Raw genomic sequence first — 15,382 nt, 5'->3', positions numbered from 1 at the left:
ACCAATGTAAAGTTAATAACCGTTGTCAGATCCTGTCGTGAGACTGGAGTTTACTGGGAGAGTATTTTTAGAGAAAATAGGGTGCTGAAAGGGGAAAAAATAAATAGAGAAAAAGAAAGATACACAAACGGAGATCTGAGCCCCAAAGGTCTTCCTCAGTATTAACTGATGGCAATTTACTCAATACTTACTATGTGCCTACCATGCATTTTATTGTTCAACTTAAGAAAAAAAACCAAAACACAGAAGACTAGCAGATTTGAGAAATCTGCGAGTGTGTATATGTGTGATCCCAAGATTTAAGTCTTATTAATTTTTGGTAAAATTTAATTATTTCAGTAGAGATACTATGGGAGCTCATTAGCTATAGACAGGCCTCCTTGGCACCAACCTAAATCCCATTTATCTTTATGGGATTCATTTATCCATGGGACGTCCTCGTCCCAGAAATCCTCATGGGATGACCCAACAGGTCTGGTTCATGGCCGTGCAGGGGGTTCAGTGCATTGGTCCACAAGCTTTGGTGTATAAATTATGAACCACCTAGAGGGCATCTGATAAATGTGGATTCCCTAGTAGAGTCTGATTCCTGAATATTTAAAAGGCATCCTGGTTGACGCTGAGCAGACTTTGAGAACCTCTTGCATGAGCCAATAATGGCGAAGAAAGTAGCAAGAAGATGGAAAGACAGCTCTGTGTTGTGATCTGATCAACTTCATGAACCTCAGCCTACCTTCTGTGAGACTTATATCCAGGTCCTTAAAAAGGATGGACCACAATGAAGACGTCCAGGAGCAGGTACACTAACAATGGGCGTCAACAGTGGACTTGGCCTGGCTTCCTCTGGTTCAACTCCGGCCGCAGACGGCAGCGACAGACCATCTCAGGGGTCGGCAAATTCCTGTCCCGTGTTTTCCTGTGGTCAGCAAGCTAAGAATATTTTCTACAATTTTTAAATGGTTGAGGGAAAAAAGCAAGATAAGAATAATATTCCACGGCATGTGAAATTACATGAAATTCAAATTTTAGTGTCCATTATTTATCGGATAATAAGTCTTTAGTGGATCCCAGCCACACCTGTTTTTTTACATACTGAACACTTATGTATGTAAGCTCAGTGCTGAGTGGGCCCCTGCAGAGATATACAGTCCAAAAACCTGAAAACATGTGCTACCTGGCCCTTTTACAGAAAAGTGTGCCAACTCCCGACCTGTGGGATACAATCCAAAAGGCTTTCAAGGGCACACAGCCCTCGGGATCTGGACGTGCCAGCCTTATAACCTCAGTCTCCCGGTGCCTCTTCATCCAGTTTCTTTAGCACTTTCTCAAAAACACACGACTGTCCTTGGAGCTGGTGGGCTGCCCTCTGGTGAGCAGCTCACTGCGGTTCTGCCAGCTCGGGAATACTCTACCCAAGAGGTGATTCTGGTATTCCGAAACTGCTCATCTCCCCAGGACCTAACTATTTTGATCATGTTGTTTAAAGAATAGCAAAAATATTTATAAATCTTATAATTTAGAATACCTTTTAGCCCTGGCTTCTCTGGAGTCGGAATCACAGAGTGGTTGAGAATGCTATTTCCCAGAGTCGGGCTGCCTGGGGCTGGACATAAACGTACCACATCTCAGCTATGAGACCCGGGCAAGTGACCGAAAGCCAAGCACAGCTCCCTTAGCTGTAGGACGGGGACAGAATTGACCCTGTTGGGAGAAGTTGTCCATGAAACAGCGGGGAGTGTAGGGAACTGCAGGCCTGTGGTAGTGGAAACCAGTGATCTGACCTGAGTGGGATTATGATTCATCGCTTAAATGAATGAGTGAGTTGAAACTATGAAATGTTCTAAAAATATGTATTTACATGTATTTTGCAATCTTTAGATAGAGGATCACACCCAGAACTCATTGCTTATGGTTTTCAGCTTCGGACTCTCCAAAATCAGCTAAGAACTTAAAAAGAATTTCGATCAAATCTGAGTGCAGTGAAATTGCGCTCAGACATCTGAACGCTCAAGCCCAGGGCCAGAGGAATCCACTCAAGTGATGGTTTTCTGATGTTTTCACCCCAAAGCCTGCACTTTGGGAGTCTCCACAGGGCAAGCAGGGGGGGAGGGTGCTAACAGGGATCTCAGTGGCCCCACTGCCTGCAGTTAGAGGAAGAAACTGTACAACTTGGTCTGGCAGTTGGGGAGCCCCCTCTCTGTACCTCTGCGTCTGAGCATGCATCTATGGGACACACAGCAAACACTGCCACAAACAACAGCATTCCCTTTTCTGGGAACAAAAGTTAAATCATACGCAACTGTAAAGCAACCTCAAAACATAAAGCTAACCTATGTTGTGAATTTTTAATGTATACTCTAGCTTGTCACAAAAGCGTTTGGGGCAATATGGCAGGCACCACTATTCAAAATCCCCTCTTTACCAAAACAATAAGCCCATGTCTGCAGAGACAGCCCTAACCAGGTACTGAGGCCGACTTACCTTCCAACACTCACTTCTGCTTTTAGAAGGGAAATTACCACCCACAGGCAGCTCTTGCATCCTGAGCAAATGGGCATATTTATAGTGAATGGATTCACCTGGCATTTAACATCAGAATGAGAAGTTTCAGCAGAGAGGCAAACTAATTTTACGTATTGGAAAATAGTTCACTCACTTAATTCAATAACCAAATACAGGGAGTTCCCTGGTGGCCTAGTGGTTAGGATTCCAGGCTTTCACTGCCATGGCCAGGGTTCAAATCCCTGGTCGGGGAACTGAGATCCTGCAAGCTGCACAATGCAGCCAAAAATAAATAAATAAATATGTGAAGTTTAAAAAAATAATCAAATCCAAATCCAAAAATACTTAAACACTTCAGTGGTTCTGGAATTCCAACACCTCACAAAAACTATTTTAGGTATTTCTATTTAAAGGGTCACTGAATCACCCCAGTTTGTGGACCCAGCCCTCTTGTCTCTAGGACACCAGCTCCACCTGTAGCAACTGGACGTCCATCACCATGAAGTGCCATCTTACCCAGACAGTGATTCTGGCTGGACCCTCTTCTCCTTCCTCACCTGTCCCCTCTGTGTGTCACATCATGTCCCGGCCTCAACACTGCCTCCTTCGCAGTTACGCCCAGCCTGTGCCCCTCCTGTTCAGGGCCCCCTCTCCCGCTGAGCACCTCCATCAGCTGTCACACTCTAAGCCCCCTCACACACCAGGGTCTCACACTGACACCACCCTCATTTCAGCATCTCACCTCCCACACACGCTCCTCCTGCCATGTCACCACCCTCCTCACCATCCTCCAGGCAAACAGCACCACTCACTCCACTCCAAAGGTCCCTCCCAGTACCCACATCCAAAAGCCAGCCCGCTGACCACACCTTTGCAAGAATCTCCAACAGTCCCCTTCTTGTCCGTGGTCACTGCTGCCTCTCCAAAGTCCGGTTTTTAAGGGACCTCTGAGATAATTTTATTGAAAAGAATTCTTCTCTGACGCAGACAACTGGACTTGATTTTCAGGTCTGCATTTTTGTATGCACTGGTTTTGTCTGATATGGGAAACACCAATACTAACAAATTAAATAAAAATCATCTGGCTGCACTTCAACTCTTTAATGCCTGAAGCTTTGATTCCCGAGCGACAGAACAGTGAGAAGTGATGTGGGCAGAGGGTCCAGGGCGGGGGGAGAGTGGAGGCTAGGTGTGTGCTCCCCTCCAGGTGCGTGACGGCATCGACCGAAAACACCTGCACAACCTAAAAGTTATCTTTTATTCAGCGGACAACACGGAGGACTTAAGCCTGGGACACAGGCTCTCAGGTAGCTCTGAGGGACTGCTCTGAAGAGGTAAGGGGGGAGCCAGGATATACAGGGGTTTTGGCAACAAAGACCAGGTAGTAGGAACATCAAGAGATTACCGTTAATTAAAGAAAACCAGACATCTCAGGTTAAGGAATTTAGCGCTTTTCTATGCATCTATGGGAAGATGCATGGGTCTGGGCTCACTGAAATCATCCCTTTGATGTGCACCTCAGCTACCTGGGGCCACAGTGTCCTGTCTCTTCCCAACCTGAGCCTCTTCAGTGATGAGGAGGAGGATGTAATGTGATAGCTTGGTGGCTGCAACACCCTTTGTTTACTGATATGGCGGCAATGTTTTCTTTTTCACTGATAACAGCAACTGGGCGATGCCAGTCCTCGGCCACGGGAGGGGCCAGAGGGCTGGCTGCCCCGGGAGGCCGGTCCACCCCAGGACCCAGGCCACTCCCAGCTGCAGGAAAGGCCTGGTGGCACATCCGGGAGATGCCAGAACAAGGCTGCATTTGTATCAACTCTGTTTATTTGCCTCTGCAGTAACACTGTGTGAAGCTAAAGGACATTCTCAACATCTAGGTACAGGACTCCCTTTGCACAATGAGAATTTTTAAGACTGTCGGGGGACCTCCCCCCACTTCCAGATCTATCTGACGGAGCCACATCCAACAGGACTGGGCTGACCCCCGGGGTCCTGGCCCGTGTGGCTCCCACGCCCATTGCCCTCCCCACTTTGCAGAGCAGATCTGTGGGGAGGGCTGGGGAGTGAGGCTCTACCAGAGAAAGGGAGTCGAGCCTCTTCTCGAGGGAAGGTCAGAGAAAAACAAACCACTACCCCACCATCCGGGAGTAGATTGGCAAGCAGAGACCTGGGAGATGCAGGGGCACAGGCAGAGGGGCCCATGGGAGTCATGTGGGAAACTTGCAAAACTCCAGGAGCCCAGGCTGCTGGGACCCAAGTCCCTTTGGGAGGGGGCCCTTGTCCAGCTGCGAGGCACCTAGTCAGCTGGGAGCTCCCTGAGTTCTGCATGCATCCCTCCCCCCCAGCCCCGCAGGCATCTCCCCCACTACCCCAACCCCAGGCCAGGACAAAGTTATTCAAAAACAGTCATCCAGCGGTTAGAAATTCCAGCTGTCACCTCACCGTGGAAAATAAAAGCAACTGTCTCCTTGTCCTCCGAGAATGTTCGTGGACCCTGATGACCCGCTGTAGCCCAACATGCCCCGCCCCCCAGTTGTACTTTCTTTTTCCTCTCATCTGTCCCCTCCCCACGGCAGAGGGATTTGTGGGTTTCTCTGTTTCAACAAAGAAGCCCTTATCATCTTCTTATGTACTCTTCAACAGCAGTAAGCGCCCTTCCTTTTCCTAGGAAATGCCCTTTGTTTCTACAAATAAGACACTGGGATAAACACAGGACAAAGTGTCCTGCGAAAAAGCAAATGCCCAGCAGCTCAGCTGGTGAAGCTCATAATGGAGGACGTGCACACAGACTCCGGACAGCGCCTCCTTTTGGTGACAAGAACGCGAGAATTCTAAGGAATCCGTTTGAATTAGAACTCAGGATCTGGGCTGGACAGCCAACAGCCGGGAGTGGCACATTCAAACCTGTGATAAGATGTCCTTTACTCACTCGGGTCACTGTGATAGGCAGGCTGGAATGTCCCCCGCAGTAGTGCCCACGTGTCCCCATGGGAAAGGGCACCTGCGGGAAGGGGGTCCCAGGTCGGGGGGGCCTGCCCTTGCCCCTCAGGCCTCACCCCCCTGCCTTCTGTGAATCTGCAGGGAAGCAGGGGCCGGACACGGTATGGACCATTCCCTGAAGTGCCTGGGGCCAGAGCAGGGGTGGAGGTCCCCAGCCCTAGAAAGAGTGTGGCCTTCAGCACACAGGGCAGAGGGGGTCATCGGAGCTCAGGAGTAAAGAGGAAGATGGGCCAGATAAGAACAGTAAAGTGGGGCAGGGGGTGCTGCGGAGGGTGAAAGGCTGGTGCGGCCCCTGGGGCAGGGACACGTCTAGAAGCGCTGACCCACCCCCCCAGATGGTGAAGGGCCCCCATCCTGGCTCCAGCAGGGCCCCATCACCAGCCTCTGCAAAGGCAGCAATGGGGCCGCACCACAGGCCCAGCAGGATGGGGATCCCCGGGTGAGGCTTCCCTGCTGCCATGACAACCATGGATGCTCTGGTCCAAGCAAACGCTGCGCTGAGTCACAAACTGCCAGGTCTGCGCTTGCGAAGGTCTGGACCAGTCATTCAGCCTGAGCAAGGCCGTGACCCCTGCTCACAGCCTGCAGGGTGCGACTGCACCTGAAGTCCGCAGCTGGGCCTCTGCACCTCACTGGCCAGGTTCACTGTCAGCAGGCAGGCAGCGTTCAGGTCCACGCACGCGTGCCTGGACTGGTTTCCCCAGACAAGGTCACTGATAAGACCCCCACAAGAAGTGCATATTGAACCTTCTCCCCCGCAAGGACGCTGAGGCAGGAAGCGAGCCAGTAACTGAGCTCACAAAGTCGTGCCTCTGCCTGAAATCGCTGGGGCTTCTTGGACGGCCAACAATTCACAGAAATAAACGGGCGAACTGTATGGTATGTAAATTATACCTCAATAAAGCTGTTGTTTTTCAAATTATGGAAACAGAATGTTTATTTCAATGTAAAGTCTCTACGCACTAAAACTCTAAAGTCCCAAAGTAAATTTCTAAAATCTCTTGAACCTTCCTTGATGTGTCCAACCTTCGTCGTTTCACTGGAAAATAAGACTTTTTAAAAGGTGCTCTTCCCTTCCTTTCCCTGCTTTTATTTTCTTGAAAAGGTATTGATTTAGATGGCCAAGGAGGCGGCTGGCGTGGGGAAGGAGTGGGTCACATGCAGGGCATTAAAGGGGTAAATACGTCCATCTACGGACGGTTCTGGAAACCAGGCTCTTGGTGTCAGAGCTGGGAGTCAGCCCTGCGGCGAGCGGGAGCCTGGGAGATACAGCGTGTGCGTGTGTGAAGATGTGCACGTGGGTAGGAGGAGGGGAAGGGGGAGAGTGTCAGAGCAAATGCAAGTATCAATAACCGGGGAATCGGGATGAGTGTTGAAGGGGATTCTTTGTAGTACGTGTGCAACTTTCCTGTAAACTTGACATCCTTCCAAAATAACCAGTTAAAAAATATAGTGGTAGAAAATGGAGAAAGGACTATCGAACCGCACAAGGATACTGGGGGTAATTTCCATCTGATTCTTCAGCCAGCACGAGAGCCAGCACCCGCCCCTCCTATCTCAGTCTCTCCAATACCCCGACCTCCCACCCCCTCCCCCCGTCTCTTGGCCCCTGGCTTTTCTGTCTCTGCTTCTCTGCGTTTCTCCTTCTTCCTGCCTTCCACAGACTGACCCTCTTTCTTTCTCCTTCCTGCCCCCTCCCCACCTACCCAATAGAGAACTCAATTCCAAAAGGAGTTAGAGTGTATCTTTTATTATTTAGGATGTATAAGATATAAACATTTACAAAGAATTTGAGAAACTTTATAATAATTTGTTATTTTCTTCTCAAATAACAGTTATGGTCACTTTCTAAATTTTAGAAGTATAATGAGTAAAGAGTATTTTTAAATTTTTCTCTCTGGATAAAAAAATGTAATTATTTTTTTTACTCTCTATATAGTCTTTTGTTCTCCCTATGGGTCAGTCATCCTTAATTTTAAAAAAAGTTTCTGTGATCCTAACTTGCCTCTGGGACCTATGTGGATATAACTAATAACTAATAACAGATGGACAGACAATGGACAGGTGAACAGAGAGAGGATGCATCATTCTTTCTCCACTGCAGTTCCTGTGCCATCAAACGCAGGTGACAACAAGGCCACCCTCCCAGGCAGCCACAAGAACTCAGTATGGTCATGTCCTGCAAACACACGCAGCACAGAGCTGCCATGTAAGAAGCCATCAGGAGAGGATCGCGGATGGGCCATCTCCCTTCTCCAACATGCTTTTTGAACTCCTGGCCACACACCAGAGCAGATCAGTTTCATGTTATTTACGGACCTCCTTCCTGCGCCTACATGCTAGGCATGTACAAAACAAGAAGCGCAGCCCCTGGGGACGCCTAAAGGACAATCTTATCTCTGGACCAGAAACACAGTGGCCGCAAACACTAGCACATAAATACCCATATCAAATGATAAATAAATTTAGAAGCTTCACATTCACAGAAACTCACACACACACACACACACACACACACGCGTGCGCACACTGAACAGGGTGAACTTGATCCGGAGCTTAGCCGACCTGAGAACCAGCCCCAGGGAGAGCACTCCCATTTATGGCCACCCGTCCCCTCCTTCAGCTCCACAGGAGACAACGGTGCTATATTTAGACGGGTCCGTGATTCCAGACACCGAAGCCAGGGAGCACGGATCAGCCTCTTCCAAGCACTCCTCTTCCAAAAGCCAAGTGACCACGAAAATAATAAAACGATAGCTGTAATCTGTAGAACCGGGGGTGGGAGGATACCTCCACAGGGCATGTGTTTTCCTTGCCGATTTCAGCGTGGGGATGATTGGCGATCTCAGCGCCATCTGGGCTGCTGACTCTTCACATGCTTCCCTGCACCAAGCCCTGCGCCCACGCAGCATGCCGCCTGCGGGAACACTCCTTTCCCAGACACTCGGGCCTGTGAGCAATGGTACAGCTGTTGTCACTCTCAGGTTACCAGCAGACCCCGCCCTGAGTACCAGCCCAGCACACGGAGACTAATAATCATAGGGCTTGGCTTTCTAAAATCCCAGTGATTTCCTGAGAGGCCGCACAACAAATTTACGGGAAAGGCATTGCACACGTTTTACATTCTTAGTGAAATCATAAAGTTTTAGTGTTTGAAAAATTACTTACTAAAACCCAGGTAATTCTAATAAGGGATAGAGCCCAGAAACCGTACGGGAGAAACGAATGAATAGCCATGCCCTAACTACAAAAAACGAAATGAAATGTGTGGCGTTACTGGGTGTACTTCCAAGGGTGCATTATACTTTCTTTGATAATTTTATTTCCTCTCTGTTTTCAAATAAACTGCCTGAAATTTCAACTATATTTACTAGGCCCTACAATTATTATTTTGATAGGAGATGCTTTGACACATGACTTTTTCGATAGACTTTATTTTTAGTTTCGCAGCAAAATTCTACAGAAGGTACAGAGATTTCCCAAGTAACCCCGTCCCCACACATGCCTAGTCTCCCCCACTATCAACGGCCCAAAACAGAGTGGTTCCTTTGTTATAACTGATGAACCTGCATTAGCATCATTATCACTGAGAAACCCTAGTCTACACTAGGGTTCACTCTTGGTGTTAAAGATTTTATGGGTTTAGACAAATGTATAATGATGTATCCACAGTTGTAGTATCATACAGAGGAGTGACACTGCACTAAAAATCCTTTGTGCTCCACCTATTCAACCCTCCTCTCCTCCCCGACTCCCTAACTAGGCAACCACTGATCTCTTCATTTTCTCCATAGTTCTGTCTTTTCCAGAATGTCCCATATTTAGCATCATACAGTGTGTAGCCTTTTCAAATTAACTTCTTTCACTTAGTAATGCATGTAAGGTTCTTCCATGTCTCTTCATGGTCTCATAGCTCATTTCCTTTTAGTGCTGAATAGGATTACACTGTCTGGATGTACCAGGCACGTAAATTTTAAAAGAAAAAGGAAATGGTTCCGAAGGAATAAACACTCTAGGCCCTGTCTCTCCCACTCAGTGCAGCTATAACACCTGGCCGGAAGGCATGGAGCAGCGATTTGAGAACTCTGGGAAGTAAACTATAACAGGCGAACTGGGGATGAAGACTGGAATTCACAATACCACCAAACTGGTGCTAAGTTTACCATTTTTTCCAGTCCTGACTCAATGCAGTATGAACTCTACAGAGGGCAAAGGCATGGACAGAGTGCTGGCTCCAAGAGCAGGGGAGGGGGACCTAGTGCTCCGAGAGAATGGGGGAGGCCCCTGTACGCTCACCCCTGCTCTCATGAGCCCAGTCCCAAGCAGTCTCGTGGTGGCAGGGCTGCTGGCACAGTGGGGGCCAAAGGACCCTGGAACTCTGAGGAGTTGTGCTTCTAAGAGGGTAGAGTAAACCCCACTGCTTTTTCCACTCTCTGTTCTTCTGCTGCTTTGCTCCAGAAGTGGGCAGTCCCAGGAAGTGCACCTCGGATCTGGGTAAATAAAGCCCCAGTTTTCTGGCTAGAGGACCAAAAGGGGAAGCCCAGAGAAGCAGACAGCCCTGGGGAGACTGCAGAAAAGGAGGAGCCCACGAAACTCCATGAAGTCGTATGAACTGCCCGTGGCATCTCCGAACCACACCAACGTGGATCTGACCCTTAAGCAGCAATCACAGCCTTTGAGAACTGGACTGTAAGACAGACCATCCCCCGGGTCCCAGACTAGCCAGTGGTGGCACAAATGTGGGGAAGATCTGAAAGCATCGTAAAGGCTTTGTAAGCAGAACTGACACTGAAACAATAATCACGGAAAGCTTGGCAGAAATTTAAACTGAACTCAACTGAGTCAACTGCCTGATAAAACAAAAACATCAACATTCTCATAAGACTTAAATAAAAGCCAGAATATCAAAACATAATATTCAACAAGTCTATCCAAACTTACTCATCTCAATTCACATGGGGAAAGACAACCATCAGACGCCACAGCAAGATGATCCGTAGAGTGGAGCTGTTTCACAGAGACTTTAAAGCAAACATTATAAAAGCACTGCAAGAAGTAAGAGCAAATACACTTGAAATCAATGGAAACATAGGACGTCTCAGCAAAGGAACAGAAGATACAAAGAAAACCAAAAGGAAATTTTAGATTTGAAAATACAATAACTGAAATTAAAAACACCTTGGATGGGCTCAATAGCAGAGTCACTGATTTCAAGTATCTGTCCATATAAATTCTCCAATCTGAATAACATAAAGAGAAATGATTGACAAAAAGTACACACAGACTCAGGAACCGCTTAGACAACACCAAAAGGTCTAATATGCGTGTCAACAGACTCCTAGGAGGAGAGAAGAAAGAATGCATTGCAGAAGAAAATATTTTAAGAAATAATGGCAGAAAACTCCCCAAATGTGGTAAAAGACATAGCCTACAGATTCAAGAAGTTCAGTAAACCCCACATAGGACAAATATAAAGAAAGCTACCCACGAGGATGTTACAACCAAACTATTCAAAACTAAGGATACGGAAAAAAATCATGAGAGCAACAAGATAGATCCTCATTTCGTATATGAGAATGATCTGAACAACTACAGAAACTATAATAGCTAGAAGGAAGTGGGGAAAAGCGCTTTAAAGTACTGAAAGAAAAGAATTATAAGCCCAGATTTCTATACCTAGCAAATATATGCTTCTCGCATGAAGGTGAAATAAAGACATTCTCAAATGAAGGCAAAGAGAATTCACTGCCAGCAGAAATGGTCTAAAAAAATGGCTAAAGTAAGTTCTTCAGATTAAATGAAAACAATGAGAAGGAAACTTGGAACATGAGGGGCAACAGAAATGATAAACATGTAGGCAAACATTAAGAGGCTGTTCTTCTCTTCTTGAGTTTTTTGGGGTTTTTTTTGTTTTTTTTGTTTTTTTTTCTTCTTGAGTTCTTTACAATACAGATGTAACACATAACTATGGAGAATACCTATATTCCACATGAAATGATACAGTACTGATTCTAGGGAGACTGTGAAACGTTTGCATATTTCAATCCATACAATTTCAATCCCCTACAATTAAATGAAAGTTATACTCAAAAACCACAGTAGAAAAATTAAAATGAGACACTAAATTTTTTCAAATAACTCAAAAGAAGTCAGGAAAGGGGATATAGGAATGCAAAACAGGCAAGAAAGAAAAAAAATAACTAAATTGTTGACCTAAATTTTAAAAAATCAATAAAAACTACAGATCAATGTTTTTCATTCATATAAATAGTTTAATGGAATTTAATGGTTTGATATTACGATTTAATGTGAATGGTCTAAACACTTCAACTGAAAGATGGATTATTCAAATATATACTGTCTTCAAGAAACTTACTTTAAATATAATGAAATAGGTAGTTAAAGTAAAATTATGGAAAAAATATACCATGCAAATGTTAACCAAAAAAAAGCTGGAAAGGTTATGTCAATATGAGATAGAGATAATATGTCAGAAAATTCAAGAAAATTACCAGGGATAAAAAGGGATATTACATAATAATAAAGGGATCAATTCATCAAGAAGACATAATAATCCTAAACTTCAGTGCACCAAACAAAGACGCTTTGAAATACATGGAACAAAAACTAACAAAACTCATCAGAGAGATAGACAAATCCACAACTAAATTTTGAGACAACCGTCCTCTCTTGGTAATCAATGTAACTAACACACAGTCAACAGGATACAGAAGAACTGAATGACACTATCAACCAACCAGATCCAATTGACATTTCTACAACTCCATTCAACTGTAGCAGAAAACAGCTGTCTAGTGCACATAGAACATTCACCAAGATAAAACATCTCCTGGGTCACAAAACAAACCTCACCAGATGCAAAAAGAATTGAAGGCATATAAAATATGTTCTCTAACCATACTGGAATCTGACTAGAAATCAATAACAGAAAGATAACCGTAACATTTCTAAGCACTTGGAAATTGCTTGTATTATAAATAATATACTTCTAAATAATCCATGGGATAAAAAGGAAGTTTCAAGGACTTGAACATAAATGAATAAATAAATTAAAATTGATGGGATGATAACAAGGAAGTGCTCAGAAGAAAACGTATTATAGTATAAAATGCTTATTTTAGAAAAGAAATGTCTCTAATCAATAATCTGAGTTCCACCTAATTAAATTTAAAAAAGAGAAAATAAACGGAATCATGCAGAAGTCAGATAACAATACAGATTAGAGCAGAGAAAACACAAAGCAATAGAGAAAATGACAACAAAAGTTGGTTCTTTGTAAATAAAATAAAATAAATTTGTAAAGCAAACAAAGTTGATAAATATATCACAAGAATGAGAGAAAAGAGAGAAGATACCACTTAGTAATATGAAGAATTAAAAAGAAGATATCACTATAGAAACCACAGACATTAAAAAGAATAGTAAGGGAATGCCCTTCACAGATGCATGCACACAATTAAAGAACTTACGTGAAATGGACCAGTTCCTCAAAACCACAAACTACCAAAATCTCACTGAAGATAAAATAGATAATCCTAATATACTTATTTAAAAATTTGAATTTGTAGTTAAGAACATGTAAAAGGAATCTTCAGGCCCGTATTGTTTCACTGGCAAATTCTACTAAACGTTTAAGGAAAAAAAAATTATACCAATTCTACCAAACATTTTCCAGAAAATGGAAAAGGAGGAAACACATCTCAAATCATTGTATGAGGCCAATATTACACTAATGCCAAAACCAGACAAATACATCACAAGAAAAGAAAACTAAGTACCAATACCCCTCATGAACACAGGTACAAAAATCCTCAAAAAATATTAGCAAACATAATCAGGGATATATAAGAAGAATAATACAGCACAATGACGTGGATTTTATCTCAGGAATACAAGGCTGGTTCACCATTTTAAAATCAATAAACGTAACTCACCATATTGACCATCTACAGAAGAAAAACCACATTAACATATCAATTAAAAAAAAGAAAAGCATTTGGCCTAACTCAACATCAACAACTCTCAGCGAACTAGGAGTAAAGGGAGCTTCCTCTACAAAAAGCCTCCAGTTGTATCATACTAAATAATACTAAAGGCTGAATGCTTGCTCCCTAAGGTCAGGAGCAAGGCAAGGATGTAGACTCTCAGTTCTCCTATTCAACCTCAAACCAGAAGTCTACACTGTGCAATAAGAAGAGAAAAAATAAATAAATAAAAGCCATAAAGATTGGAAAGAAAGGAATAAAAATATATGTATTTTCTAGGCATACATAGTCAATCCTGAAGAATCTGCAAAAAATCAAACCAAAACAGAAACCTCATACAATTAATAAATGAGTTCAGCAAGGTCACAGGAGACAAGGTCAACACACAAATCGATTCTATTTCTACACAACAATGAAAATTGGAAACTGAAATTTCAAATTCCACTTATGATGGCTCCAAAAATGGAAAATATTTAGGTATAAATTGAGCCAACATAGATAAGATCTATCAATATATGCTGAAAATGACAAGAAACTCATCAAAGAAATTTAAGAAGACCTAGATAAATGAAGAGATATCTCATGTTCATGGATTAGAAGACTCAAATTGACTTGCGGATTTAACAACATTTCAGGCATGATTTATTTTGTAGACATAGATAAACTGATTCCAGAATTTTTATGGAAAGGCAAAGAAATGAGACTAGCCCAAATAGTTCTGTAAAAGAAGAAAGTTGGAAGAATCACATTACCCTGTTTTAAGGCTAAATATAAAGCTACAATATTCAATAGTACTGGTGAAGGAATAGATATAAATCAATTAAAAAAGATAAAGAATCAAGTAATAGATCAACAATGATACAAATGAACTTATTTACAAAACAGAAACAGACTCACAGACTTAGAAAACAAACTTATGGTTACCAAAGGGGAAAGGAGGGGAGAGGGATAAATTAGGAGTTTGGGATTAACATATACACACTACTATATATAAAATAGATAACCAACAAGGACCTACTGTATAGCACAGGACACTATACTCAATATCTTATAATAAACTATAATGGAAAAGAATCTGAAAAAGAATATATATACACATATATATGTTTATATGTACATATATATATAGTATAATTGAATCACTTTGCTGTATACCTGAAACTAACACAACATTGTAAATCAACTATATTTCAATAAAAATTTTAAAAAAAGAAATGGATCCACACAAATATGGGCAACTGATTTTTGAAGAAGGAGCAAATGAGTCTTTTCAACAACTTTGTTGGAACAACTGGATGCCCTATGCCAGAGAAAGAAGAGAGCACGACAGGAGGGGAAGAAGAACTTTGATCTAAATCTAACACCTTACATAAAAATTAACTCAAAATGAATCACAGAGCTAAACGGAAAAGTAAAAACATGGGAGGAAATCTTCATGACCTGGGGTTAGGCAACAGTTCTCAGACATGGCACCCAAAGCATGCCTAAAGCATGTAAAAAAAAAAACCCAAAAAACAAAAAAATGGTTTTCCTCACAATTAAAAACATCTAATCTTCTAAAACACTGCTAAAAGAACAAAAAAACAAACCACAGACTGGGAGAAAAATACCTGCAAATCACATATTTGAGCAAGGATTTGTATCACCTTAAATGACAAGTCTTCAAAATACAGTAAAAGAAAATGAATAATCCAATTAAAAATAGTCAAAAGACTGGGACAGAGATTTCACCAAAGAAGATATATGGATGGCAAATAAACACACGAAAAGTGCTCAACATCATTAGCCATTAGGCAAATGGGAGTTAAAACCATGATGTAGTACCACTCCACACCTATGAGAATGGCTACAGGAAAAATGTCTTGAAAATA

At 43.2% G+C, this 15,382-nt stretch overlaps 1 protein-coding gene across 5 annotated transcripts in view; it reads right to left on the bottom strand.

The window, feature by feature from the left end:
• COBL (cordon-bleu WH2 repeat protein) overlaps window positions 1-15,382 on the bottom strand; it is a 273,155-nt gene that overhangs the window by 231,804 nt on the left and 25,969 nt on the right. For 2 of the 5 annotated variants that reach the window (XM_036863042.1, XM_036863044.1), the window contains exons 2-3: window positions 9,802-9,995; window positions 8,296-8,455 (exon numbers count right to left, since the gene is read on the bottom strand). The exons of 2 other annotated variants lie outside the window; for them this stretch is intronic. In XM_036863042.1, the coding sequence (XP_036718937.1) occupies window positions 8,296-8,455; window positions 9,802-9,995 (354 nt within the window). Of the gene's footprint in view, window positions 1-733; window positions 944-8,295; window positions 8,456-9,801; window positions 9,996-15,382 lie in introns of those variants that run through there. One more of the 5 variants, XM_036863047.1, reaches the window with a different exon arrangement.

Source organism: Balaenoptera musculus, chromosome 9, assembly GCF_009873245.2.
Source record: "Balaenoptera musculus isolate JJ_BM4_2016_0621 chromosome 9, mBalMus1.pri.v3, whole genome shotgun sequence".
NCBI lineage: Eukaryota > Metazoa > Chordata > Mammalia > Artiodactyla > Balaenopteridae > Balaenoptera > Balaenoptera musculus.
The sequence above is the reverse complement of the archived record's forward strand: the minus strand, read 5'-3'. Positions and strand labels throughout refer to the sequence as shown.